Raw genomic sequence first — 27,879 nt, forward strand, 5'->3', positions numbered from 1 at the left:
ACTGTGATAAACTTGGATTAGCAAACACAACGGGCCATTGGAACACTGTGATAAACTTGGATTAGCAAACACAACAGGCCATTGGAACACTGTGATAAACTTGGATTAGCAAACACAACGGGCCATTGGAACACTGTGATAAACTTGGATTAGCAAACACAACGGGCCATTGGAACACTGTGATAAACTTGGATTAGCAAACACAACAGGCCATTGGAACACTGTAATTTCTGATCAATTTGATGTTATTTTAAATGGACCAAAAATGTGCTTTTCTTTCAAAAACAAGGACATTTGTAAGTGGCCCTGAACTTTTGAACGGTAGTGTAAATTACTCAGTAACTCAGTGACTCATGTTTGCATCTCAATGTGATAAAAAACAGCCTGCATGTTCCTCACAAAGAGGACAACTGCTGTTACTGAGCCAGATGTCTGTGTTTCAGGGGAGAAAAACAGTCCTATGTTGCTCCGTCTGTCTGTCTGCGTGCTGATATGTTGCTCTGTCTGTCTGTCTGCATGCTGATATGTTGCTCTGTCTATCTGTGTGCTGATATGTTGCTCTGTCTGTCTGCGTGCTGATATGTTGCTCTGTCTGTCTGTCTGCGTGCTGATATGTTGCTCTGTCTGAATGCGTGCTGATATGTTGCTCTGTCTGAATGCGTGCTGACATGTTGCTCTGTCTATCTGTGGGCTGATATGTTGCTCTGTCTATCTGTGTGCTGATATGTTGCTCTGTCTGTCTGCGTGCTGATATGTTGCTCTGTCTGTCTGTCTGCGTGCTGATATGTGGCTCTGTCTGTCTGCGTGCTAATATGTTGCTCTGTCTGTCTGTGTGCTGATATGTTGCTCTGTCTGTCTGCGTGCTGATATGTTGCTCTGTCTGTCTGCGTGCTGATATGTTGCTCTGTCTGTCTGTCTGTGTGCTGATATGTGGCTCTGTCTGTCTGCGTGCTGATATTTTGCTATGTCTGTCTGTGTGCTGATATGTGGCTCTGTCTGTCTGCGTGCTGATATGTTGCTCTGTCTGTCTGCGTGCTGCTTGTCCTTTGTTGCAACCACTCTTCCAGCTCCACTCTTCCAGCTCCACTCTTCCTACAACCACTCTTCCAGCTCCGCTCTTCCAGCTCCACTCTTCCTACAACCACTCTTCCAGCTCCACTCTTCCAGCTCCACTCTTCCTACAACCACTCTTTCAGCTCCACTCTTCCTACAACCACTCTTCCAGCTCCGCTCTTCCTACAGCCACTCTTCCAGCTCCACTCTTCCATAAACCACTCTTCCAGCAACTACTCTTCCTACAACCACTCTTCCTGCTCCACTCTTCCAGCAACCACTCTTCCTACAACCACTCTTCCAGCAACCACTCTTCCTACAACCACTCTTCCTACAACCACTCTTCCTACAACCACTCTTCCAGCAACCACTCTTCCTACAACCACTCTTCCAGCAACCACTCTTCCAGCAACCACTCTTCCTACAACCACTCTTCCTACAACCACTCTTCCAGCAACCACTCTTCCAGCAACCACTCTTCCTACAACCACTCTTCCAGCAACCACTCTTTCTACAACCACTCTTCCAGCAACCACTCTTCCTACAACCACTCTTCCTACAACCACTCTTCCAGCTCCACTCTTCCAACAACCACTCTATCTACAACCACTCTTCCAGCAACCACTCTTCCTACAACCACTCTTCCAGCAACCACTCTTCCTACAACCACTCTTCTAGCTCCACTCTTCCAGCTCCACTCTTCCAGCAACCACTCTTCCAGCTCCACTCTTCCAGCAACCACTCTTCCTACAACCACTCTTCCTACAACCACTCTTCCTACAACCACTCTTCCAGCTCCACTCTTCCAACAACCACTCTATCTACAACCACTCTTCCAGCAACCACTCTTCCTACAACCACTCTTCCAGCAACCACTCTTCCTACAACCACTCTTCTAGCTCCACTCTTCTAGCTCCACTCTTCCAGCAACCACTCTTCCAGCAACCACTCTTCCTACAACCACTCTTCCTACAACCACTCTTCCAGCTCCACTCTTCCTACAACCACTCTTCCAGCAACCACTCTTCCAGCTCCACTCTTCCAGCAACCACTCTTCCAGCTCCACTCTTCCTACAACCACTCTTCCAGCAACCACTCTTCCAGCACCACTCTTCATACAACCACTCTTCCAGCAACCACTCTTCCAGCTCCACTCTTCCAGCAACCACTCTTCCTACAACCACTCTTCCAGCAAGCACTCTTCCAGCTCCACTCTTCCTACAACCACTCTTCCTACAACCACTCTTCCTACAACCACTCTTCCAGCAAGCACTCTTCCAGCTCCACTCTTCCTACAACCACTCTTCCTACAACCACTCTTCCAGCAAGCACTCTTCCTACAACCCTCTTCCTACAACCACTCTTCCTACAACCACTCTTCCTGCTCTGCTTAGTCTAATACAATGACAACTTAAAGATACCAAAAACGATTTAGTCCAATCAACTTAAGCTAAATATAATGTTACTGTCCATGGTTCTGATTTCTGTGTGTGTGTGTGTGTGTTTGTGCAAGTAGAAAAACATATTGACTCACCCTACCTGTAGAGAAACGCCAACACCATCCTCCTCTCTTTCATGTTGCCTAAACGGTCTTTCACTCTGTCATACAGTACACGCTTTTCGTTTTTGTGGTCCTAGGCTACCTGGCTAAAATGCTAGCTCGCTAACCTAACTTCCATTCATGGCCAACGTTAGCTAGGTAACATCAGCCTTCTACATCTAGCTACATGTTGAACTCCCATCCTCTCAGACCAGGGGTAAAACAATGTATGAATTAATGGTTGGATCAGAATCACAGTTATAATCATTGGCCACAGAGAACTAAGTAAAACCACAAGTCCAAATCCCTATATCCATCCCATGGGTAATTTAGGAAACTGAGCCTTTGAAGAAAAAAAAATGTACCCCTTTTTTTCTCCCCAATTTCGTGGTATCCAATTGGTAGTTACAGTCTTGTCTCATCGCTGCAACTCCCGTACAGACTCAGGAGAGGCGAAGGTCGAGAGCCATGCGTCCTCCGAAACACAACCAAACCAAGCCGCACTGCTTCTTGACACAATGCACATCCAAACCGGAAGCTAGCCGCACCAATGTGTCGGAGGAAACACTGTGCACCTAGCGACCTGGTCAGTGCGCACTGCGCCCGGCCCGCCACAGGAGCCGCTAGTGCACGATGAGACAAAGATATCCCTACCGGCCAAACCCTCCCTATCCCGGACGACGCTGGGCCAATTGTGCGCCGCCCCATCGGCCTCCCGGTCGCGGCCGGCTGCGACAGAGCCTGGGCTCGAACCCAGAATCTCTGGTGGCACAGCTTAGACCACTGCGCCACCCATGAGGACTCGGAAACGGACCATTTTAGCTAGCTAGCCACCGGAGGACAACAACACAAGGAGATGCAATGATTCAAGTTGTTTCTGTCAATGACGTATCTCTTTTGATGCGATGTGATTGGAGAGAAGCCTTTCCTTGACACGTTGTTTTGGTGTGCCAGGACCATTCATGACGTATCTCTCTCTCTCGATGTGATTGGAGAGAAGCCTTCCATGACACGTTGTTTTGGTGTGCCAGGACCATTCATGACGTATCTCTCTTGATGTGATTGGAGAGAAGCCTTCCCCTGATACGTTGTTTTGGTGTGCCAGGACCATTCATGACGTATCTCTCTCTCTCGATGTGATTGGAGACAAGCCTTCCCCTGATACGTTGTTTTGGTGTGCCAGGACCATTCATGACGTATCTCTCTCTCTCTCGATGTGATTGGAGAGAAGCCTTCCCCTGATACGTTGTTTTGGTGTGTCAGGACCATTCATGACGTATCTCTCTCGATGTGATTGGAGAGAAGCCTTCCCCTGATACGTTGTTTTGGTGTGCCAGGACCATTCATGACGTATCTCTCTCGATGTGATTGGAGAGAAGCCTTCCCCTGATACGTTGTTTTGGTGTGCCAGGACCATTGATGACGTATCTCTCTCTCTCGATGTGATTGGAGACAAGCCTTCCCCTGATACGTTGTTTTGGTGTGCCAGGACCATTCAGTTGAGCTCAACGCTGATTATTTATTAATGTTTTTATCAAGGGAGGCCAAATGCTCGCTGGCTTCACTTGCCTTCAATGCTTCGGGCAGCAACGATGTCATACTCTTTATGACCAGACCGAATCAGATAGATGGGGACACATACAGAGACAGAGGGGATCTGTTTCACTCGCTGGGATGCTTCATCCGGTGGGATACATTCAGCCTCTTGTGAATTGAAGGACAATTATGAAAACATAGAGAGATGGAAGAGAAATTATTTTAAATGTTTTTTTCATGGAACATTTTCTGGGGAAGCCTGGCTTCCATTGGCATCCATGAATACGCACCACTGTGTGTGTGTGTGTGTGTGTGTGTGTGTGTGTGTGTGTGTGTATGTGTGTGTGTGTGTGTGTGTGTGTGTGTGTCCTTACGTTCCATTCGAAGCCAGCTACAGCGATGCCTCCGGCAGCTCCTGTTCCAGCCAGACCGATGAACAGACCAGAGCCCTCGCTACTGGCAAACAGAGAGGCTCCGATCTACACACAGATACACACACAGATACACACAGACACACACACACACACCACACACAGATACACACAAACCCCGCACACAGATACACACAGACACACACAAACACCACACACAGATACACACAGATACACACAGACACACACAAACCCCACACACAGATACACACAGACACACACAAACCCGCACACAGATACACACAGATACACACAGACACACACAAACACCGCACACAGATACACAGAGACACACACAAACACCACACACAGATACACACAGATACACACACAAACACCACACACAGATACACACAGACACACACAGACACACACAAACACCGCACACAGATATACACAGATACACACAGACACACACAAACACCACACACAGATACACACAGATACACACAAACCCCGTACACAGATACACACAGACACACACAAACACCACACACAGATACACACAGATACACACAGATACACACAGACACACACAAACCCCACACACAGATACACACAGACACACACAAACACCACACACAGATACACACAGATACACACAGATACACACAGACACACACAAACCCCGCACACAGATACACACAGACACACACAAACACCACACACAGATACACACAGATACACACAGATACACACAGACACACACACACACCACACACAGATACACACAGACACACACAAACACCACACACAGACACACACAAACACCGCACACAGATACACACAGACACACACAAACACCACACACAGATACACACAGATACACACACAAACACCACACACAGATACACACAGACACACACAGACACACACAAACACCGCGCACAGATACACACAGATACACACAGACACACACAAACACCACACACAGACACACACAGACACACAAACACCACACACAGATACACACAGACACACACAGACACACACAAACACCGCACACAGATACACACAGACACACACAAACACCACACACAGATACACACAGATACACACACAAACACCACACACAGATACACACATACACACACAAACACCACACACAGATACACACAGATACACACACAAACACCACACACAGACACACACAACTGGTAAACAGAGCGGCTCCGATCTTCCACAAGAAGAGCAGGAAATGGAGGACTGTGAGATCAACAGCAGATGTAACAGACTTTAAGATCTGACTCACCGGCCACCAGGCCATGTCTCTCCCAGCCAGGAAGTATCCACTCAGAGTGTTCCTGCTGACCCTGCACGACGACTGAAAAACACACCAGAGATCCATAGTTACACAGAGTTCCATAGTTACACAGAGTTACACACACCTGACAGAGTTACATAGTTACACAGAGTTCCATAGTTACACAGAGTTACACACAAACCAGACAGAGTTCCATAGTTACACAGAGTTCCATAGTTACACAGAGTTACACACAAACCAGACAGAGTTCCATAGTTACACAGAGTTCCATAGTTACACAGAGTTACACACAAACCAGACAGAGTTCCATAGTTACACACACCAGACAGAGATCCATAGTTACACACACCAGACAGAGTTCCATAGTTACACAGAGTTACACACACACCAGACATAGTTCCATAGTTACACAAACACCAGACAGAGTTCCATAGTTACAAGAGTTCCATAGTTACACAGAGTTAAACACACACCAGACAGAGTTCCATAGTTACACAGAGTTAAACACACACCAGACAGAGTTCCATAGTTACACAGAGTTACACACAAACCAAACAGAGTTCCATAGTTACACAGAGTTACACACAAACCAGACAGAGTTCCATAGTTACACAGAGTTACACACAAACCAGAAACGGGTTTCCATAGTTACACACACCAGACAGAGATCCATAGTTACACAGAGTTACACACACACCAGACAGAGTTCCATAGTTACACAGAGTTACACACACACCAGACAGAGTTCCATAGTTACACAGAGTTACACACAAACCAGACAGAGTTCCATAGTTACACACACCAGACAGAGATCCATAGTTACACAGAGTTACACACACACCAGACAGAGTTCCATAGTTACACAGAGTTACACACAAACCAAACATAGTTCCATAGTTACACACACACCAGCCATAGTTCCATAGTAACACAAACCAGACAGAGTTCCATAGTTACAAAGAGTTACACACACACCAGACAGAGTTCCATAGTTACACAGAGTTACACACACCAAACAGAGTTCCATAGTTACACAGAGTTACACACAAACCAGCCAGAGTTCCATAGTTACACAGAGTTACACACACCAGAGAGAGTTCATTAGTTACACAGAGTTACACACACACCAGACATAGTTCCATAGTTACACACACACCAGCCATAGTTCCATAGTAACACAAACCAGACAGAGTTCCATAGTTACAAAGAGTTACACACACACCAGAAACGGGTTTCCATAGTTACACACACCAGACAGAGATCCATAGTTACACAGAGTTACACACACACCAGACAGAGTTCCATAGTTACACAGAGTTACACACAAACCAGCCATAGTTCCATAGTAACACAAACCAGACAGAGTTCCATAGTTACAAAGAGTTACACACACACCAGACAGAGTTCCATAGTTACACACACCAGACATAGTTCCATAGTAACACAAACCAGACAGAGTTCCATAGTTACACACACCAGACAGAGTTCCATAGTTACACACACCAGACAGAGTTCCATAGTTACACACACCAGACAGACAGACACAGACAGACAGACAGATCGTGAGACAGACAGACAGATCGTTAGCCAGACAGACAGACAGACACAGGCAGACAGACAGATCGTGAGACAGACAGACATATCGTTAGACAGACAGACAGACAGACAGACAGACAGACAGACAGACAGACAGACAGATCGTTAGACAGACAGACAGGACAGACAGACAGATCATTAGACTGACAGACAGACAGATAGATCGTTAGACAGACAGACATACAGACAGATCGTTAGACAGACAGACAGACAGGCAGACAGATCGTTAGACAGACAGACAGACAGACAGACAGACAGACAGACAGACAGACAGACAGTATTAGGTAAGTCTCACCCAGATGCCGACGGCTACGTTGAGCAGGAAGTAAGCAGCGATGATGATGATGTCAGAGATACTGAAGGACTGGGACAGAGCAAAGAACTGGGTGGTGGAGTTGGACGCCATTACTGACCACTCACACTAACACACACACACACCTAACACACACACCTAACACTCACACTCACACACACCTAACACACACACCTAACCCTAACACACACCTAACCCTAACACACACCTAACCCTAACACACACACATACCTAACCCCAGACCTGACCACTGCTTCAGACACAACGTACACTAACCCTAAACCTGACCACTGATTCACTAACCCCACACCTGACCAATGCTGCAGACACTTTGGAGAACGAGTAGGAGAGAGAGAGAGAGAACAGGGGCAGGAGATCGGGGGACATTGTGTCAATTGATGATTAAACACCTCTGCTAATGTGTGTTTAGAGAAACACGCTGACACACACACTACCTGCTGGCTGGGAGGTAATGGAGTGTGTGTGTTGGAGGTCACACATGAAGCTCGTGTGAGCAGAGTGGACTCAGGTCAGACACCACCAACGGTCAGCAGAGTGGACCCAGGTCAGACACCACCAGAGTGGACTCAGGTCAGACACCACCAGAGTGGACTCAGGTCAGACACCACCAGAGTGGACCCAGGTCAGACACCACCAGAGTGGACCCAGGTCAAACACCACCAGAGTGGACTCAGGTCAGACACCCGCAACGGTCTGCAGAGTGGACCCATGTCAGACACCACCAACAGTCAGCAGAGTGGACTCAGGTCAGACACCACCAACAGTCAGCAGAGTGGACTCAGGTCAGACACCACCAGAGTGGACCCAGGTCAGACACCACCAACAGTCAGCAGAGTGGACTCAGGTCAGACACCACCAACGGTCTGCAGAGTGGACCCAGGTCAGACACCATCAACAGTCAGCAGAGTGGACCCAGATCAGACACCACCAGAGTGGACCCAGGTCAGACACCATCAACAGTCAGGAGAGTGGACCCAGGTCAGACACCACAATCGGTCAGCAGAGTGGACCCAGGTCAGACACCACCAGAGTGGACCCAGATCAGACACCACCAGAGTGGACCCAGGTCAGACACCACCAACAGCCTCTCACCAACGGTCAGCAGAGTGGACCCAGGTCAGACACCACCAGCGGTCAGCAGAGTGGACCCAGGTCAGACACCATCAACAGTCAGCAGAGTGGACTCAGGTCAGACACCATCAACAGCCTCTCACCAACGGTCAGCAGAGTGGACCCAGGTCAGACACCATCAACAGTCAGCAGAGTGGACCCAGGTCAGACACCATCAACAGTCAGCAGAGTGGACCCAAGTCAGACACCACCAACACACTCTCACCAACGCTACCTGCCTCTAACCACTAGGCTACCTGCTGGTTACTAGTCCAACGCTCTAACCACTAGACTACCTGCTGGTTACTAGTCCAACGCTCTAACCACTAGACTACCTGCTGGTTACTAGTCCAACACTCTAACCACTAGGCTACCTGCTGGTTACTAGTCCAACTCTCTAACCACTAGTCTACCTGCTGGTTACTAGTCCAACGCTCTAACCACTAGGCTACCTGCTGGTTACTAGTCCAACACTCTAACCACTAGGCTACCTGCTGGTTACTAGTCCAACTCTCTAACCACTAGTCTACCTGCTGGTTACTAGTCCAACGCTCTAACCACTAGGCTACCTGCTGGTTACTAGTCCAACGCTCCAACCACTAGGCTACCTGCTGGTTACTAGTCCAACTCTCTAACCACTAGGCTACCTGCTGGTTACTAGTCCAGCGCTCTAACCACTAGGCTACCTGCTGGTTACTACTCCAACGCTCTAACCACTAGGATACCTGCTGGTTACTGGCCCTTCTGGTGTGTTTGTGTGTCTAGGTAACATCCGTTGGTCAGTGTGTTTTAGCGAGAGAAACAGATGGCTCTGACGTCACACACACACTGCCATCACCATCAATCTCACACACACACACACACACACACACACACACACACACACACACACACACACACACACACACACACACACACACACACACACACACACACACACACACATCATAGACACACACAGACACACACACACCAGGCAGGAGAAGTGAACATGCTCAACATCAATCATCCAGCTGACAGAATAAATACATCAACTGGAATACAGTACAGACCAGAGGAGGCTGGAATACAGTACAGACCAGAGGAGGCTGGAATACAGTACAGACCAGAGGAGGCTGGTCGGGGAGGCTGGAATACAGTACAGACCAGAGGAGGCTGGAATACAGTACAGACCAGAGGAGGCTGGAATACAGTACAGACCAGAGGAGACTGGAATACAGTACAGACCAGAGGAGACTGGAATACAGTACAGACCAGAGGAGACTGGTGGGGGAGGCTGGAATACAGTACAGACAAGAGGAGACTGGTGGGGGAGGCTGGAATACAGTACAGACAAGAGGAGGCTGGAATACAGTACAGACAAGAGGAGGCTGGTCGGGGAGGCTGGAATACAGTACAGACCAGAGGAGGCTGGAATACAGAACAGACCAGCGGAGGCTGGAATACAGTACAGACCAGAGGAGGCTGGTGGGAGGAGGCTGGAATACAGAACAGACCAGAGGAGGCTGGTGGGGGAGGCTGGAATACAGTACAGACCAGAGGAGGCTGGAATACAGTACAGACCAGAGGAGGCTGGAATACAGTACAGACCAGCGGAGGCTGGAATACAGAACAGACCAGCGGAGGCTGGAATACAGAACAGACCAGAGGAGGCTGGTGGGGGAGGCTGGAATACAGTAAAGCCCAGAGGAGACTGGTGGGAGGAGGCTGGAATACAGTACAGGCCAGAGGAGACTGGTGGGAGGAGGCTGGAATACAGTACAGACCAGAGGAGGCTGGTGGGAGGAGGCTGGAATACAGAACAGACCAGAGGAGGCTGGTGGGAGGAGGCTGGAATACAGTACAGGCCAGAGGAGACTGGTGGGAGGAGGCTGGAATACAGTACAGGCCAGAGGAGGCTGGTTAAAACCCACAGGAGAGTATCTCTCCAGGAACAGGGTAGGGCAGGTCTGATAACAGGGTAGGGCAGGTCTGATAACAGGATAGGGAAGGTCTGATAACAGGGTAGGACAGGTCTGATAACAGGGTAGGGCAGGTCTGATAGCAGGGTAGGACAGGTCTGATAACAGGGTAGGGCAGGTCTGATAACAGGATAGGGAAGGTCTGATAACAGGGTAGGACAGGTCTGATAACAGGGTAGGGCAGGTCTGATAACAGGGTATTCAGCATTTCACTGTAAGGTCTACTACACCTGTTGTATTCAGCATTTCACTGTGAGGTCTACTACACCTGTTGTATTCAGCATTTCACTGTGAGGTCTACTAGACCTGTTGTATTCAGCATTTCACTGTAAGGTCTACCACACCTGTTGTATTCAGCATTTCACTGTGAGGTCTACTACACCTGTTGTATTCAGTATTTCACTGTAAGGTCTACTACACCTGTTGTATTCAGCATTTCACTGTGAGGTCTACTACACCTGTTGTATTCAGCATTTCACTGTGAGGTCTACTACACCTGTTGTATTCAGCATTTCACTGTGAGGTCTACTACACCTGTTGTATTCAGCATTTCACTGTGAGGTCTACTACACCTGTTGTATTCATCATTTCACTGTGAGGTCTACTACACCTGTTGTATTCAGCATTTCACTGTGAGGTCTACTACACCTGTTGTATTCAGCATTTCACTGTGAGGTCTACTACACCTGTTGTATTCAGCATTTCACTGTGAGGTCTACTACACCTGTTGTATTCAGCATTTCACTGTGAGGTCTACTACACCTGTTGTATTCATCATTTCACTGTGAGGTCTACTACACCTGTTGTTTTCAGCATTTCACTGTAAGGTCTAATACACCTGTTGTATTCAGCATTTCACTGTAAGGTCTACTACACCTGTTGTATTCAGCATTTCACTGTGAGGTCTACTACACCTGTTGTATTCAGCATTTCACTGTGAGGTCTACTACACCTGTTGTATTCAGCATTTCACTGTGAGGTCTACTACACCTGTTGTATTCAGCATTTCACTGTGAGGTCTACTACACCTGTTGTATTCAGCATTTCACTGTGAGGTCTACTACACCTGTTGTATTCAGCATTTCACTGTAAGGTCTACTACACCTGTTGTATTCAGCATTTCACTGTGAGGTCTACTACACCTGTTGTATTCATCATTTCACTGTGAGGTCTACTACACCTGTTGTATTCAGCATTTCACTGTGAGGTATACTACACCTGTTGTATTCAGCATTTCACTGTAAGGTCTAATACACCTGTTGTATTCAGCATTTCACTGTAAGGTCTACTACACCTGTTGTATTCAGCATTTCACTGTGAGGTATACTACACCTGTTGTATTCAGCATTTCACTGTAAGGTCTACTACACCTGTTTGGCGACACACGTGACAAATAAACTTTGATTTGAAAACATCTGCTGCACAAATACCGACAAACCAATGGCAATTAATTTTTTATTTTGGCAGAAAATAAACGTGCATATGTGTGTGTGTGTGTGTGTGTGTAGTCTGTGTGTGTGTGTGTGTGTAGTCTGTGTGTGTGTGTGTGTGTAGTCTGTGTGTGTGTGTGTGTAGTCTGTGGTGTGTATGGTGTGTATCAGTCGTCAGCTCCTATGTTGTGGAACAGACAAGACATTGACTCTCCACAGTGGATCCTCCGTACAGCTTCAGACAGGATCAGAGAAACATCAACCGTCTTTATCTTACAACACTGGAGCTTCTGGGACGAGTGGGGAATCGTGTTGGTTACCACCACCTAGAGAAGACAGAGACAGAGAGACAGACAGACGGGCAGAGAGAGACAGAGAGACAGACAGACGGGAAGAGAGACAGACGGATGGGCAGAGAGACAAACATACAGACGGGAAGAGAGAGAGAGAGACTAAATCAAGAGAATCATGAGAAAACAAATAAAGCTCCAACTAGACAGACAGACCCCCCCGCTCCCCTCCGTTCCCGTCCCCTCCCCTCTGTTCCCTCCCGTTCCCCTCCGTTCCCGTTCCCTCCCCTCCCCTCCGTTCCCGACGCCTCCCCGTTCCCTCCCCTCCGTTCCCCTCCGTTCCCGTTCCCTCCCCTCCGTTCCCTCCCGTTCCCGTCCCCTCCGTTCCCGTCCCCTTCGTTCCCGTTCCCTCCCCTCCGTTCCCCTCCCCTCCGTTCCCTCCCATTCCCGTCCCCTCCCCTCCGTTCCCGTCCCCTCCGTTCCCGTTCCGTTCCCGTCCCCTCCGTTCCCCTCCCGTCCCCTTTGTTCCCGTTCCCGTCCCTTCCCCGTTCCCTCCCCTACGTTCCCGTCGCCTCCCCGTCCCCGTCCCATCCGTTCCCGTCCCCTCCCCGTTCCCGTCCCCTCCCCTACGTTCCCGTCCCATCCGTTCCCGTCGCCTCCCCGTCCCCGTCCCCTCCGTTCCCGTCCGTTCCCGTCCCCTCCGTTCCCGTTCCCTCCCCTCCGTTCCCGTTCCCCTCCCCTCCATTCCCGTCCCTTCCGTTCCCGTCCCCTCCGTTCCCGTTCCCTCCCCGTTCCCGTCCCCTCCGTTCCCTCCCCTACGTTCCCGTCCCATCGGTTCCCGTTCCCTCCGTTCCCGTCCCCTCCGTTCCCTCCGTTCCCGTCCCCTCCGTTCCCGTTCCCTCCCCGTTCCCTCCGTTCCCTCCCCTCCCCATTCCCTACCCTCCCCTCCGTCCCATCCGTTCCCGTCGCTTTCCCGTCCCCGTCCCCTCCGTTCCCGTCCCCTCCGTTCCCGTCCGTTCCCGTCCCCTCCGTTCCCGTTCCCTCCCCTCCGTTCCCGTCCCCTCCCGTTCCCCTCCCCTCCCGTTCCCCTCCCCTCCATTCCCGTCCCTTCCGTTCCCGTCCCCTCCGTTCCCGTTCCCTCCCCCTCCGTTCCCTCCCCTACGTTCCCGTCCCATCGGTTCCCGTCGCCTCCCCGTCCCCGTTCCCTCCGTCCCCTCCGTTCCGTTCCCGTCCCCTCCGTTCCCGTTCCCTCCCCGTTCCCTCCCCTCCCCTACGTTCCCGTCCCATCGGTTCCCGTTCCCTCCGTTCCCTCCGTTCCCGTTCCCTCCCCGTTCCCTCCGTTCCCTCCCCTCCCCATTCCCTACCCTCCCCTCCGTCCCATCCGTTCCCGTCGCTTTCCCGTCCCCGTCCCCTCCGTTCCCGTCCCCTCCGTTCCCGTTCCCTCCCCTCCGTTCCCTCCCCTCCGTTCCCGTCCCCTCCCGTTCCCCTCCCCTCCCGTTCCCCTCCCCTCCCGTTCCCGTCCCTTCCGTTCCCGTCCCCTCCGTTCCCGTTCCCTCCCCCTCCGTTCCCTCCCCTACGTTCCCGTCCCATCGGTTCCCGTCGCCTCCCCGTCCCCGTTCCCTCCGTCCCCTCCGTTCCCGTCCCCTCCGTTCCCGTCCCCTCCGTTCCCGTTCCCTCCCCGTTCCCTCGGTTCCCTCCCCTCCCCATTCCCTACCCTCCCCTCCGTTCCCTCCCGTCCGTTCCCGTCCCCTCCTTTCCTGTCCCCTCCCCTCCGTTCCCTACCCTCCGTTCCCTCCCCTCCGTTCCCGTCCCCTCCGTTCCCGTCCCCTCCCCATTCCCTACCCTACGTTCCCTCCCCTACGTTCCCGTCCCATCCGTTCCCGTCCCCGTCCCCTCCGTTCCCGTCCCCTCCGTTCCCGTCCCCTCCGTTCCCGTCCCCTCCCCTCCGTTCAAGTCCCCTCCCCTCCGTTCAAGTCCCCTCTTACCTGACTAATGGCTGACTCCTGGAGGATTCTGGGAGCGTCCGCAGACAGGATGGCGTGTGTTGCCATGGCGATGATCGGCCCCGCCCCCCTCTCCCTTAGCATCTCCGCTGCCGCCACAAAACCCACCGCATCATCGATGATGTCATCCTGACACACACACACACCAGGTTAACACACATACACACCTCCCCCGTCCTGCCCTGACGATGTCACACAGCCTCCTCCCTGACCTCTGACCCCAGCCACTCACCACGATGATGGCGATGCGTCCGGCCACATCTCCTACGACTGTGATAGGATGCTTCTCCTTAGGGATACAGACTGACAGAGAGAGAGAGACGGTAATGAGATCTGTTATCAACTGACCCAGAGTCAGATGATCTCCTTAGGGATACAGACCGACAGAGAGAGAGACGGTAATGAGGCCCGTTATCTACTGACCCAGAGTCAGATGATCTCCTTAGGGATACAGACCGACAGAGAGAGAGACGGTAATGAGGCCCGTTATCTACTGACCCAGAGTCAGATGATCTCCTTAGGGATACAGACTGACAGAGAGAGAGACGGTAATGAGGCCTGTTATCTACTGACCCAGAGTCAGATGATCTCCTTAGGGATACAGACCGACAGGGAGAGAGACGGTAATGAGGCCTGTTATCTACTGACCCAGAGTCAGATGATCTCCTTAGGGATACAGACTGACAGAGAGAGAGACGGTAATGAGACCCGTTATCTACTGACCCAGAGTCAGATGAGGCCCTGTATCTACTGACCCAGAGTCTGATGAACAGGGAACTGTGTGTCTCTAACAGGGAACTGTGTGTCTCTAACAGGGAACTGTGTGTCTCTAACAGGGAACTGTGTGTCTCTAACAGGGAACTGTGTGTCTCTAACAGGGAACTGTGTGTCTCTAACAGGGAACTGTGTGTCTCTAACAGGGAACTGTGTGTCTCTTACAGGGAACTGTGTGTCTCTAACAGGGAACTGTGTGTCTCTAACAGGGAACTGTGTGTCTCTAACAGGGAACTGTGTGTCTCTAACAGGGAACTGTGTGTCTCTAACAGGGAACTGTGTGTCTCTTACAGGGAGCTAACCTACCCAACCCTGCCTTTAGGGAACTGTGTGTCTCTAACAGGGAACTGTGTGTCTCTAACAGGGAACTGTGTGTCTCTAACAGGGAACTGTGTGTCTCTAACAGGGAACTGTGTGTCTCTAACAGGGAACTGTGTGTCTCTTACAGGGAACTGTGTGTCTCTAACAGGGAACTGTGTCTCTCTAACAGGGAACTGTGTGTCTCTAACAGGGAACTGTGTGTCTCTTACAGGGAACTGTGTGTCTCTAACAGGGAACTGTGTGTCTCTAACAGGGAACTGTGTGTCTCTAACAGGGAACTGTGTGTCTCTAACAGGGAACTGTGTGTCTCTAACAGGGAACTGTGTGTCTCTAACAGGGAACTGTGTGTCTCTAACAGGGAACTGTGTGTCTCTAACAGGGAACTGTGTGGCTCTTACAGGGAACTGTGTGTCTCTAACAGGGAACTGTGTGTCTCTAACAGGGAACTGTGTGTCTCTAACAGGGAACTGTGTGTCTCTAACAGGGAACTGTGTGTCTCTAACAGGGAACTGTGTGTCTCTTACAGGGAACTGTGTGTCTCTAACAGGGAACTGTGTGTCTCTTACAGGGTAGTTCAGGTAGACCTCCGGTGGTTCTGACTGTCGGAGGAGAGTGCCGTCCGTCCAGCAGGTCCGTCTCTGCATCTCCGTGGATCACAGCAATAGACACACGCAACCTCTCGGCGAGGGACTGGGCCCTAGACAACAGAGACAGAGAGACAGACACAGAGACAGACTTAGTTGTAGTGTGTTAATTCATAGTGAACTTAAGGAATGAGCGTTAGGGTAACTCACCTCTTAGAGACAGAGAGACAGAGAGACAGAGACAGAGAGAGACAGAGAGACAGAGACAGAGAGACAGAGAGACAGAGAAATGAGTGTCGGGGTAACTCACCTCTTAGAGACAGAGACAGAGAGACAGAGACAGAGAGACAGAGAAATGAGCGTCAGGGTAACTCACCTCTTAGAGACAGAGACAGAGAGACAGAGAGACAGAGAAATGAGTGTCAGGGTAACTCACCTCTTAGAGACAGAGACAGAGAGACAGAGACAGAGAGACAGAGAGACAGAGGAATGAGCATCAGGGTAACTCACCTCTTAGAGACAGAGACAGAGAGACAGAGACAGAGAGACAGAGGAATGGGCGTCAGGGTAACTCACCTCTTAGAGACAGAGAGACAGAGACAGAGAGACAGGGAGACAGAGAAATGAGTGTCAGGGTAACTCACCTCTTAGAGACAGAGAGACAGAGACAGAGACAGAGAGACAGAGAGACAGAGAAATGAGTGTCAGGGTAACTCACCTCTTAGAGACAGAGACAGAGAGACAGAGACAGAGAGACAGAGAGACAGAGAAATGAGTGTCAGGGTAACTCACCTCTTAGAGACAGAGACAGAGACAGAGAGACAGAGAGACAGAGACAGAGAGACAGAGAAAAGAGCGTCAGGGTAACTCACCTCTTAGCGGAGGATGGTGATTTGGCCACGATAACGGCATTATGGTAGTCTGGAATCTACAGGGAGACAACAAGGAGTTATGGGTAGTGTAGTTTGGAATCTACAGGGAGACAACAAGGAGTTATGGGTAGTGTAGTTTGGAATCTACAGGGAGACAACAAGGAGTTATGGGTAGTGGAGTTTGGAATCTACAGGGAGACAACAAGGAGTTATGGGTAGTGTAGTTTGGAATCTACAGGGAGACAACAAGGAGTTATGGGTAGTGTAGTTTGGAATCTACAGCTTAACACCTCTTGTATGTACTGGGGGGTTGTGGGTAGTGTAGTCCTTCCTCCTGTATGTACTGTAGTAGGGAGTTGTGGGTAGTGTAGCCCTACCTCCTCCTGTATGTACTGTAGTAGGAGGGGGTTGTGGGTAGTGTAGTCATTCCTCCTGTATGTACTGTAGTAGTAGGGGGTTGTGGGTAGTGTAGTCCTCCCTCCTGTATGTACTGTAGTAGTAGGGGGTTGTGGGTAGTGTAGTCCTACCTCCTCCTGTATGTACTGTAGTAGGAGGGGGTTGTGGGTAGTGTAGTCCTTCCTCCTCCTGTATGTACTGTAGTAGTAGGGGGTTGTGGGTAGTGTAGTCATCCCTCCTCCTGTATGTACTGTAGTAGGAGGGGGTTGTGGGTAGTGTAACCCTCCCTCCTCCTGTATGTACTGTAGTAGGGGGTTGTGGGTAGTGTAGCCCTACCTCCTCCTGTATGTACTGTAGTAGGAGGGGGTTGTGGGTAGTGTAGTCATTCCTCCTGTATGTACTGTAGTAGTACGGGGTTGTGGGTAGTGTAGTCCTCCCTCCTGTATGTACTGTAGTAGTAGGGGGTTGTGGGTAGTGTAGTCCTACCTCCTCCTGTATGTACTGTAGTAGTAGGGGGTTGTGGGTAGTGTAGTCATCCCTCCTATATGTACTGTTGTAGGAAGGGGTTGTGGGTAGTGTAGTCCTACCTCCTCCTGTATGTACTGTAGTAGGAGGGAGTTGTGGGTAGTGTAGTCCTAACTCCTCCTGTATGTAATGCAGTAGGAGGGGGTTGTGGGTAGTGTAGTCCTACCTCCTCCTGTATGTACTGTAGTAGGAGGGGGTTGTGGGTAGTGTAGTCCTACCTCCTCCTGTATGTACTTTAGTAGTAGGGGGTTGTGGGTAGTGTAGTCATCCCTCCTCCTATATGTACTGTAGTAGGAAGGGGTTGTGGGTAGTGTAGTCCTACCTCCTCCTGTTTGTACTGTAGTAGGAGGGAGTTGTGGGTAGTGTAGTCCTAACTCCTCCTGTATGTAATGCAGTAGGAGGGGGTTGTGGGTAGTGTAGTCCTCCCTCCTCCTGTATGTACTGTAGTAGGAGGGGGTTGTGGGTAGTGTAGTCCTACCTCCTGTATGTAATGCAGTAGGAGGGGGTTGTGGGTAGTGTAGTCCTCCCTCCTCCTGTATGTACTGTAGTAGGAGGGGGTTGTGGGTAGTGTAGTCCTACCTCCTCCTGTATGTACTGCAGTAGGAGGGGGTTGTGGGTAGTGTAGTCCCATCTCCTCCTGTATGTACTGTAGTAGTAGGGGGTTGTGGGTAGTGTAGGCCTACCTCCTGTATGTACTGTAGTAGGAGGGGGTTGTGGGTAGTGTAGTCCTACCTCCTCCTGTATGTACTGTAGTAGGAGGGGGTTGTAGGTAGTATAGTCCTACCTCCTCCTGTATGTACTGCAGTAGGAAGGGAGAAGCTCTCAGGTTGTCTACTGGGATGTTGAAGAAGCCCTGAATCTCCTTCTGATGAAGATCCACAGTGATGAGATGGGTAAGACCTACACACACATACGTACGTACATCAGACCTAACACAGTGTAGATGAACCGTTATCTCCAACACATTAGATTAAAACATAACGTGTTGTCTCACCTGCCCTGCACATCAGAGAGGCGATCAGCTTGCAGACGATGGATCCCCGTTTCCTCATCTTACACTGTTTACTGTAGGGTAGGTACGGCAGCACGCCACACACACTCCTCGCACACGCCGTCACACACCCATACGCCATCACACACAGCTCCATCAGGCACCGGTTCACATCCCTGCACACACACACACACAGTTTACTGTTACAGTAACACAAATACACAGAGAGAGGGAGAGGTCCATTGATAGAAGAATTTGACTATTTAAAGTAGTGACTAAAGTATTCCACCCTGAATCTGTAGAACTGGGTGAAATGTGTTAGAATCATAAGACTATAATCTATAATCTACTATAACCCAGTATAAACTGACGGTGTACACCAGGTGTATCCTGTTATAAACTGACGGTATACACCAGGTGTATCCTGTTATAAACTGATGGTGTACACCAGGTGTATCCTGTTATAAACTGACGGTGTACACCAGGTGTATCCTGTTATAAACTGACGGTGTACACCAGGTGTATCCTGTTATAAACTGACGGTGTACACCAGGTGTATCCAGTTATAAACTGACGGTGTACACCAGGTGTATCCTGTTATAAACTGACGGTGTACACCAGGTGTTACCTGTTATAAACTGACGGTGTACACCAGGTGTATCCAGTATAAACTGACACCAGGTGTATTCTGTTATAAACTGATGGTGTACACCAGGTGTATTCTGTTATAAACTGACACCAGGTGTATCCTGTTATAAACTGACGGTGTACACCAGGTGTATCCTGTTATAAACTGACACCAGGCGTATCCTGTTATAAACTGACACCAGGCGTATCCTGTTATAAACTGATGGTGTACACCAGGTGTATCCAGTATAAACTGACACCAGGTGTATCCTGTTATAAACTGACGGTGTACACCAGGTGTATCCTGTTATAAACTGACACCAGGTGTCTCCTGTTATAAACTGACACCAGGTGTATCCTGTTATAAACTGACGGTGTACACCAGGTGTATCCTGTTATAAACTGACATCAGGTGTATCCTGTTATAAACTGACACCAGGTGTATCCTGTTATAAACTGATGGTGTACACCAGGTGTATTCTGTTATAAACTGACGGTGTACACCAGGTGTATCCTGTTATAAACTGACGGTGTACACCAGGTGTATCCTGTTATAAACTGACATCAGGTGTATCCTGTTATAAACTGACACCAGGTGTATCCTGTTATAAACTGATGGTGTACACCAGGTGTATTCTGTTATAAACTGACGGTGTACACCAGGTGTATCCTGTTATAAACTGACGGTGTACACCAGGTGTATCCTGTTATAAACTGACACCAGGTGTATCCTGTTATAAACTGACACCAGGTGTATCCTGTTATAAACTGACGGTGTACACCAGGTGTATCCTGTTATAAACTGACACCAGGTGTATTCTGTTATAAACTGACGGTGTACACCAGGTGTATCCTGTTATAAACTGACGGTGTACACCAGGTGTATCCTGTTATAAACTGATACCAGGTGTATCCTGTTATAAACTGACACCAGGTGTATCCTGTTATAAACTGACACCAGGTGTATCCTGTTATAAACTGACACCAGGTGTATCCTGTTATAAACTGACACCAGGTGTATCCTGTTATAAACTGACACAAGGTGTTTCCTGTTATAAACTGACACCAGGTGTATCCTGTTATAAACTGACACCAGGTGTATCCTGTTATAAACTGACACCAGGTGTATCCTGTTATAAACTGACACCAGGTGTATCCTGTTATAAACTGACGGTGTACACCAGGTGTATCCTGTTATAAACTGACATCAGGTGTATCCTGTTATAAACTGACACCAGGTGTATCCTGTTATAAACTGACGGTGTACACCAGGTGTATCCTGTTATAAACTGACACCAGGTGTATCCTGTTATAAACTGACACCAGGTGTATCCTGTTATAAACTGACACCAGGTGTATCCTGTTATAAACTGACGGTGTACACCAGGTGTATCCTGTTATAAACTGACATCAGGTGTATCCTGTTATAAACTGACACCAGGTGTATTCTGTTATAAACTGACGGTGTACACCAGGTGTATCCTGTTATAAACTGACGGTGTACACCAGGTGTATCCTGTTATAAACTGATACCAGGTGTATCCTGTTATAAACTGACACCAGGTGTATCCTGTTATAAACTGACACCAGGTGTATCCTGTTATAAACTGACACCAGGTGTATCCTGTTATAAACTGACACCAGGTGTATCCTGTTATAAACTGACACAAGGTGTTTCCTGTTATAAACTGACACCAGGTGTATCCTGTTATAAACTGACACCAGGTGTATCCTGTTATAAACTGACACCAGGTGTATCCTGTTATAAACTGACACCAGGTGTATCCTGTTATAAACTGACGGTGTACACCAGGTGTATCCTGTTATAAACTGACATCAGGTGTATCCTGTTATAAACTGACACCAGGTGTATTCTGTTATAAACTGACGGTGTACACCAGGTGTATCCTGTTATAAACTGACGGTGTACACCAGGTGTATCCTGTTATAAACTGATACCAGGTGTATCCTGTTATAAACTGACACCAGGTGTATCCTGTTATAAACTGACACCAGGTGTATCCTGTTATAAACTGACACCAGGTGTATCCTGTTATAAACTGACACCAGGTGTATCCTGTTATAAACTGACACAAGGTGTTTCCTGTTATAAACTGACACCAGGTGTATCCTGTTATAAACTGACACCAGGTGTATCCTGTTATAAACTGACACCAGGTGTATCCTGTTATAAACTGACACCAGGTGTATCCTGTTATAAACTGACGGTGTACACCAGGTGTATCCTGTTATAAACTGACATCAGGTGTATCCTGTTATAAACTGACACCAGGTGTATCCTGTTATAAACTGACGGTGTACACCAGGTGTATCCTGTTATAAACTGACACCAGGTGTATCCTGTTATAAACTGACACCAGGTGTATCCTGTTATAAACTGACACCAGGTGTATCCTGTTATAAACTGACGGTGTACACCAGGTGTATCCTGTTATAAACTGACATCAGGTGTATCCTGTTATAAACTGACACCAGGTGTATCCTGTTATAAACTGACACCAGGTGTATCCTGTTATAAACTGACGGTGTACACCAGGTGTATCCTGTTATAAACTGACATCAGGTGTATCCTGTTATAAACTGACACCAGGTGTATCCTGTTATAAACTGATGGTGTACACCAGGTGTATCCTGTTATAAACTGACACCAGGTGTATCCTGTTATAAACTGACACCAGGTGTATCCTGTTATAAACTGACACCAGGTGTATCCTGTTATAAACTGACACCAGGTGTATCCTGTTATAAACTGACACCAGGTGTATCCTGTTATAAACTGACACCAGGTGTATCCTGTTATAAACTGACGGTGTACACCAGGTGTATCCTGTTATAAACTGACACCAGGTGTATCCTGTTATAAACTGACACCAGGTGTATCCTGTTATAAACTGACACCAGGTGTATCCTGTTATAAACTGACGGTGTACACCAGGTGTATCCTGTTATAAACTGACATCAGGTGTATCCTGTTATAAACTGACACCAGGTGTATCCTGTTATAAACTGACGGTGTACACCAGGTGTATCCTGTTATAAACTGACACCAGGTGTATCCTGTTATAAACTGACACCAGGTGTATCCTGTTATAAACTGACGGTGTACACCAGGTGTATCCTGTTATAAACTGACGGTGTACACCAGGTGTATCCTGTTATAAACTGACACCAGGTGTATCCTGTTATAAACTGACACCAGGTGTATCCTGTTATAAACTGACACCAGGTGTATCCTGTTATAAACTGACACCAGGTGTATCCTGTTATAAACTGACACCAGGTGTATCCTGTTATAAACTGACACCAGGTGTATCCTGTTATAAACTGACACCAGGTGTATCCTGTTATAAACTGACACCAGGTGTATCCTGTTATTTACTGACGGTGTACACCAGGTGTATCCTGTTATAAACTGACACCAGGTGTATCCTGTTATAAACTGACGGTGTACACCAGGTGTATCCTGTTATAAACTGACACCAGGTGTATCCTGTTATAAACTGACACCAGGTGTATCCTGTTATAAACTGACGGTGTACACCAGGTGTATCCTGTTATAAACTGACGGTGTACACCAGGTGTATCCTGTTATAAACTGACACCAGGTGTATCCTGTTATAAACTGACACCAGGTGTATCCTGTTATAAACTGACACCAGGTGTATCCTGTTATAAACTGACACCAGGTGTATCCTGTTATAAACTGACACCAGGTGTATCCTGTTATAAACTGACACCAGGTGTATCCTGTTATAAACTGACACCAGGTGTATCCTGTTATAAACTGACACCAGGTGTATCCTGTTATAAACTGACACCAGGTGTATCCTGTTATTTACTGACGGTGTACACCAGGTGTATCCTGTTATAAACTGACACCAGGTGTATCCTGTTATAAACTGACACCAGGTGTATCCTGTTATAAACTGACACCAGGTGTATCCTGTTATAAACTGACACCAGGTGTATCCTGTTATAAACTGACGGTGTACACCAGGTGTATCCTGTTATAAACTGACACCAGGTGTATCCTGTTATAAACTGACACCAGGTGTATCCTGTTATAAACTGACGGTGTACACCAGGTGTATCCTGTTATAAACTGACGGTGTACACCAGGTGTATTCTGTTATAAACTGACACCAGGTGTATCCTGTTATAAACTGACATCAGGTGTATCCTGTTATAAACTGACACCAGGTGTATCCTGTTATAAACTGACGGTGTACACCAGGTGTATCCTGTTATAAACTGACAGTGTACACCAGGTGTGTCCTGTTATAAACTGACACCAGGTGTATCCTGTTATAAACTGATGGTGTACACCAGGTGTATCCTGTTATAAACTGACGGTGTACACCAGGTGTATCCTGTTATAAACTGACACCAGGTGTATCCTGTTATAAACTGACGGTGTACACCAGGTGTATCCTGTTATAAACTGACACCAGGTGTATCCTGTTATAAACTGACTGTGTACACCAGGTGTATCCTGTTATAAACTGACGGTGTACACCAGGTGTATCCTGTTATAAACTGACACCAGGTGTCTCCTGTTATAAACTGACTGTGTACACCAGGTGTATCCTATTATAAACTAACACCAGGTGTATGCTGTTATAAACTGACACCAGGTGTATCCTGTTATAAACTGACTGTGTACACCAGGTGTATCCTGTTATAAACTGACACCAGGTGTATCCTGTTATAAACTGACACCAGGTGTATCCTGTTATAAACTGATGGTGTACACCAGGTGTATTCTGTTATAAACTGACACCAGGTGTATCCTGTTATAAACTGACACCAGGTGTATTCTGTTATAACCTGATGGTGTACACCAGGTGTATTCTGTTATAAACTAACAGTGTACACCAGGTGTATCCTGTTATAAACTGACGGTGTACACCAGGTGTATTCTGTTATAAACTGACAGTGTACACCAGGTGTATCCTGTTATAAACTGACAGTGTACACCAGGTGTATGCTGTTATAAACTGACGGTGTACACCAGGTGTATTCTGTTATAAACTGACAGTGTACACCAGGTGTATCCTGTTATAAACTGACAGTGTACACCAGGTGTATCCTGTTATAAACTGACGGAGTACACCAGGTGTATCCTGTTATAAACTGACGGTGTACACCAGGTGTATCCTGTTATAAACTGACATCAGGTGTATCCTGTTATAAACTGACACCAGGTGTATCCTGTTATAAACTGACGGAGTACACCAGGAATCCTGTTGTAAACTGACGGTGAGATGGTCTGGATGATGTAGACGTCTTTCCCTCTGACCGACTCCTGGATCTGGATACACGTTTCTATGGAGACAAAAGGTCAGGTCAGGGGTCACACAGAACCATTACCATCATCCTCCTCCTCCTCCTCTTCCTCACCTCCATTAGAATCCTGGTAGACTTCAGTCTTGCCCAGCTCTACTCCCAGTCTCCTATAGACAGACAGGTTAGGGTTAGGAGGTGTTATATAATACTCAACTAGAGGTGTTACTAGACAGACAGACAGACAGGCAGACAGACAGGCAGACAGACAGGCAGACAGACAGACAGGCAGACGTGTTATATAATACTCAACTAGAGGTGTTACAGACAGACAGACAGGCAGGCAGGCAGACGTGTTATATAATACTCAACTAGAGGTGTTACAGACAGACAGGCAGGCAGGCAGGCAGGCAGGCAGGCAGGCAGACGTGTTCTATAATATTAAACTACAGTCTCCTACCAGAGGGAAAGGTAACATGCTATTCAACTACAGTCTCCTCCCAGAGGGAAAGGTAACATGCTATTCAACTACAGTCTCCTACCAGAGGGAAAGGTAACATGCTATTCAACTACAGTCTCCTACCAGAGAGAAAGGTAACATGCTAACCCTGGGGGGTCCATGTCCGCTCTAGTTAAAGTGTTTCTATCTGACGTGTCCGCTCTAGTCAAGGCGTTTCTATCTGATGTGTAGTAAGAGGGAATCATGTCCACTCTAGTCAAGGCATTTCTATCTGACGTGTAGTAAGAGGGAATAATGTCCGCTCTAGTCAAGGCGTTTCTATCTGACGTGTAGTAAGAGGGAATCATGTCCGCTCTAGTCAAGGCATTTCTATCTGACGTGTAGTAAGAGGGAATCATGTCCGCTCTAGTCAAGGCGTTTCTATCTGACGTGTAGTACGAGGGAATCATGTCCACTCTAATCAAGGCGTTTCTATCTGACGTGTAATAAGAGGGAATCATGTCCACTTTAATCAAGGCGTTTCTATCTGACGTGTAATAAGAGGGAATCATGTCCACTCTAATCAAGGCGTTTCTATCTGACGTGTAATAAGAGGGAATAATGTCCACTCTAATCAACGCGTTTCTATCTGACGTGTAGTAAGAGGGAATCATGTCCACTCTAATCAAGGCGTTTCTATCTGCAACAGCCCTGGTGTAAACTGGAACATCTGGAAGGTGGGTGTGGTCTATTGACTCACTCTGCGATCCTATTGGCCAGCTCCATACAAGAGGGTGAGGAGTTAGCGGAGAACAGGACCAATCGGTCCTTTAGTTTGTCTACATTGGTCTTAGCCCCTCCCTCTGGGGGCGTGGCCAACCCCTGTCTGGGCTGCCACACTTCAGTGAGACCTTCCTGGAAAACACAACATTATTACCACACAAATCACATTTAATTTGCCAAATACAACAGTGAAATGATTACTTACAAGCCCTTAACCAACAGTGCAGATTTAAGAAAACAGGGTTAGGAAAATAAATTAAAGTTAAAAAAAAAATATATATATATTTTTTAAATCGCACAATAAAATAACAATGTGTCTACACAGTCTCGGGTTTTGCTCAGTGGGCGAAACACTGTCTTGAGTGGGTTTCAGTACCCAAGAGGTTACATTAGCAGACAACCATGAACCTGCTATAAAAACATTCACACAGAAACCCTAATCACTTCACCTCTGTGTCCAGTAGCTTCCTACTGTAGGTACCTGTCCTCCAAGTCATCCTCCGGGTATTTTGGATTCAGAACAGCAGAGTAACGACAACATGTAAGACGAAGATAAACTAGCTAGTACCATTAAGTAGTTAACTAACTAACTCACTCCTCTACAGCTTGGTCCTGGGCCCCCCTCCCCATGGGTGCACGTTTTGGTATTTACCCTAGTCCTGGGGCCCCCCTACCCCATGGTATTTACCCTAGTCCTGGGGCCCCCTTCCCCATGGTATTTACCCTAGTCCTGGGGCCCCCTTCCCCATGGTATTTACCCTAGCCACTACACAGCAGATTCAAATCATCAAAGCTTGATGATGAGTTGGTTCATTTGAATCTGCTGTGTCGTGCCTAGGGGCAGGGGCCCCAGGAGTTTGGTCTTCCGGTACCTTACCAGGTGGTTACCATGGTGACACCGGGGATGGGATCACCTGGCTGCTCAAGCACTTCCTGATAGCTAACGTGGTCTAGCAACAAACTAAGGAGTAAAAGTTATTACATACTAAACCACTTATATTTATAAATGTTTCAAAGTCTAAACTAACAAGAATATAACTAGCTACACTTTAATTGAGAGAGATTTTTTTTAGGGGGTTTTAAGTTATCCAAGGTAAAAGCCGCTAGTTGTTGCTGACAGTTTCGTGATGAGCTGAACTCGTTACCGATTATTATCCCAGCGGTTTATCCCGTAATTCACCGTTTATAGTATTAGATGTGTCCAGGTTGCGATGCTTTGGGTCCTGACAGACAATATAAACAACGTGGTTATCGAATTAAATCTCTCACCAGTTTGCTTTCGGTGTCCAGTATAAAAAACGTATTAATTGTTCTTTCCAAATCAACAAGTCAACACTGGAGACATGAGTTGTGTTGACAACTGTTTAGTAGACAGACACGAGTAGCACCGTCACCCAGCGGCAGAGTTGAACCTCCCACGTTTTATCCTCTCCACCTGAAGTCTTTCTGTTTTCACAAGAAACGTATGTTATTTTTTTATTTTTTTACAGAGATGTTGTGTGAGAAATGATCAGCAATATTTTAACTCTGGTTTTATCCGTAGTAGTGTAGAATTTGTTTTATTATTCTGCTGCTCAAACTAACTTGGTCCGACCGGATACGGAAGCACCCCCTCCGGAACATGAATATCTGGATCAGAGAGTTTCTAAACCAAGAGGCGCAATATTTTGAGACTTCCGGGAACACTTGTGAAATAGATCAATGAGATAAATGAA

General features: G+C 47.8%; 2 protein-coding genes across 3 annotated transcripts in view; both read right to left on the reverse strand.

Annotated features, from left to right (window-relative positions):
* LOC139424275 (sodium/mannose cotransporter SLC5A10-like) overlaps nucleotides 1-8,064 on the reverse strand; it is a 72,545-nt gene extending 64,481 nt beyond the window's left edge. Inside the window, exons 1-3 of the mRNA XM_071175965.1 lie at nucleotides 7,716-8,064; nucleotides 5,813-5,884; nucleotides 4,504-4,608 (exon numbers count right to left, since the gene is read on the reverse strand). Of these exons, the coding sequence (XP_071032066.1) occupies nucleotides 4,504-4,608; nucleotides 5,813-5,884; nucleotides 7,716-7,826 (288 nt within the window). The 5' untranslated portion in view covers nucleotides 7,827-8,064. The remainder of the gene's footprint in view (nucleotides 1-4,503; nucleotides 4,609-5,812; nucleotides 5,885-7,715) is intronic.
* A 4,202-nt stretch (nucleotides 8,065-12,266) lies between these two features.
* Nucleotides 12,267-27,785, reverse strand: LOC139423709 (phosphoribosyl pyrophosphate synthase-associated protein 2-like). Of its 2 annotated transcripts, XM_071175321.1 has the most exons (12): nucleotides 27,749-27,785; nucleotides 27,434-27,610; nucleotides 26,142-26,296; nucleotides 25,060-25,112; nucleotides 24,918-24,984; nucleotides 19,015-19,187; nucleotides 18,805-18,920; nucleotides 17,100-17,155; nucleotides 16,210-16,340; nucleotides 14,781-14,851; nucleotides 14,531-14,677; nucleotides 12,267-12,581 (listed from the first exon to the last, which is right to left on the reverse strand). In XM_071175321.1, exons 3-12 carry the CDS (start codon nucleotides 26,165-26,167, stop codon nucleotides 12,423-12,425), a joined length of 999 nt encoding a protein of 332 aa, XP_071031422.1. In that variant the 5' UTR covers nucleotides 26,168-26,296; nucleotides 27,434-27,610; nucleotides 27,749-27,785; the 3' UTR covers nucleotides 12,267-12,422. The 2 variants fall into 2 exon arrangements, with proteins under 2 accessions (XP_071031422.1, XP_071031421.1); XM_071175320.1 differs by having other exon boundaries at nucleotides 27,434-27,782.
* Between the last annotated feature and the right edge of the window lie 94 nt (nucleotides 27,786-27,879).

The sequence above is a fragment of the Oncorhynchus clarkii genome, chromosome 13 (assembly GCF_045791955.1).
Source record: "Oncorhynchus clarkii lewisi isolate Uvic-CL-2024 chromosome 13, UVic_Ocla_1.0, whole genome shotgun sequence".
Lineage (NCBI taxonomy): Eukaryota > Metazoa > Chordata > Actinopteri > Salmoniformes > Salmonidae > Oncorhynchus > Oncorhynchus clarkii.

Bases quoted from the DNA above. Each gene is read 5' to 3' on its own strand.
- LOC139423709 (XM_071175321.1), bottom strand. From the start codon at position 26,167: ATGGAGCTGGCCAATAGGATCGCAGA. The intron at 19,188-24,917 runs GTCAGTTTACAA...GTGTGTGTGCAG, and splicing joins ATCATCCAGACCATCTCACC to GGATGTGAACCGGTGCCTGA. The intron at 17,156-18,804 runs GTAGGACTATAC...GTCTCCCTGTAG, and splicing joins TGCAGTACATACAGGAGGAG to ATTCCAGACTACCATAATGC.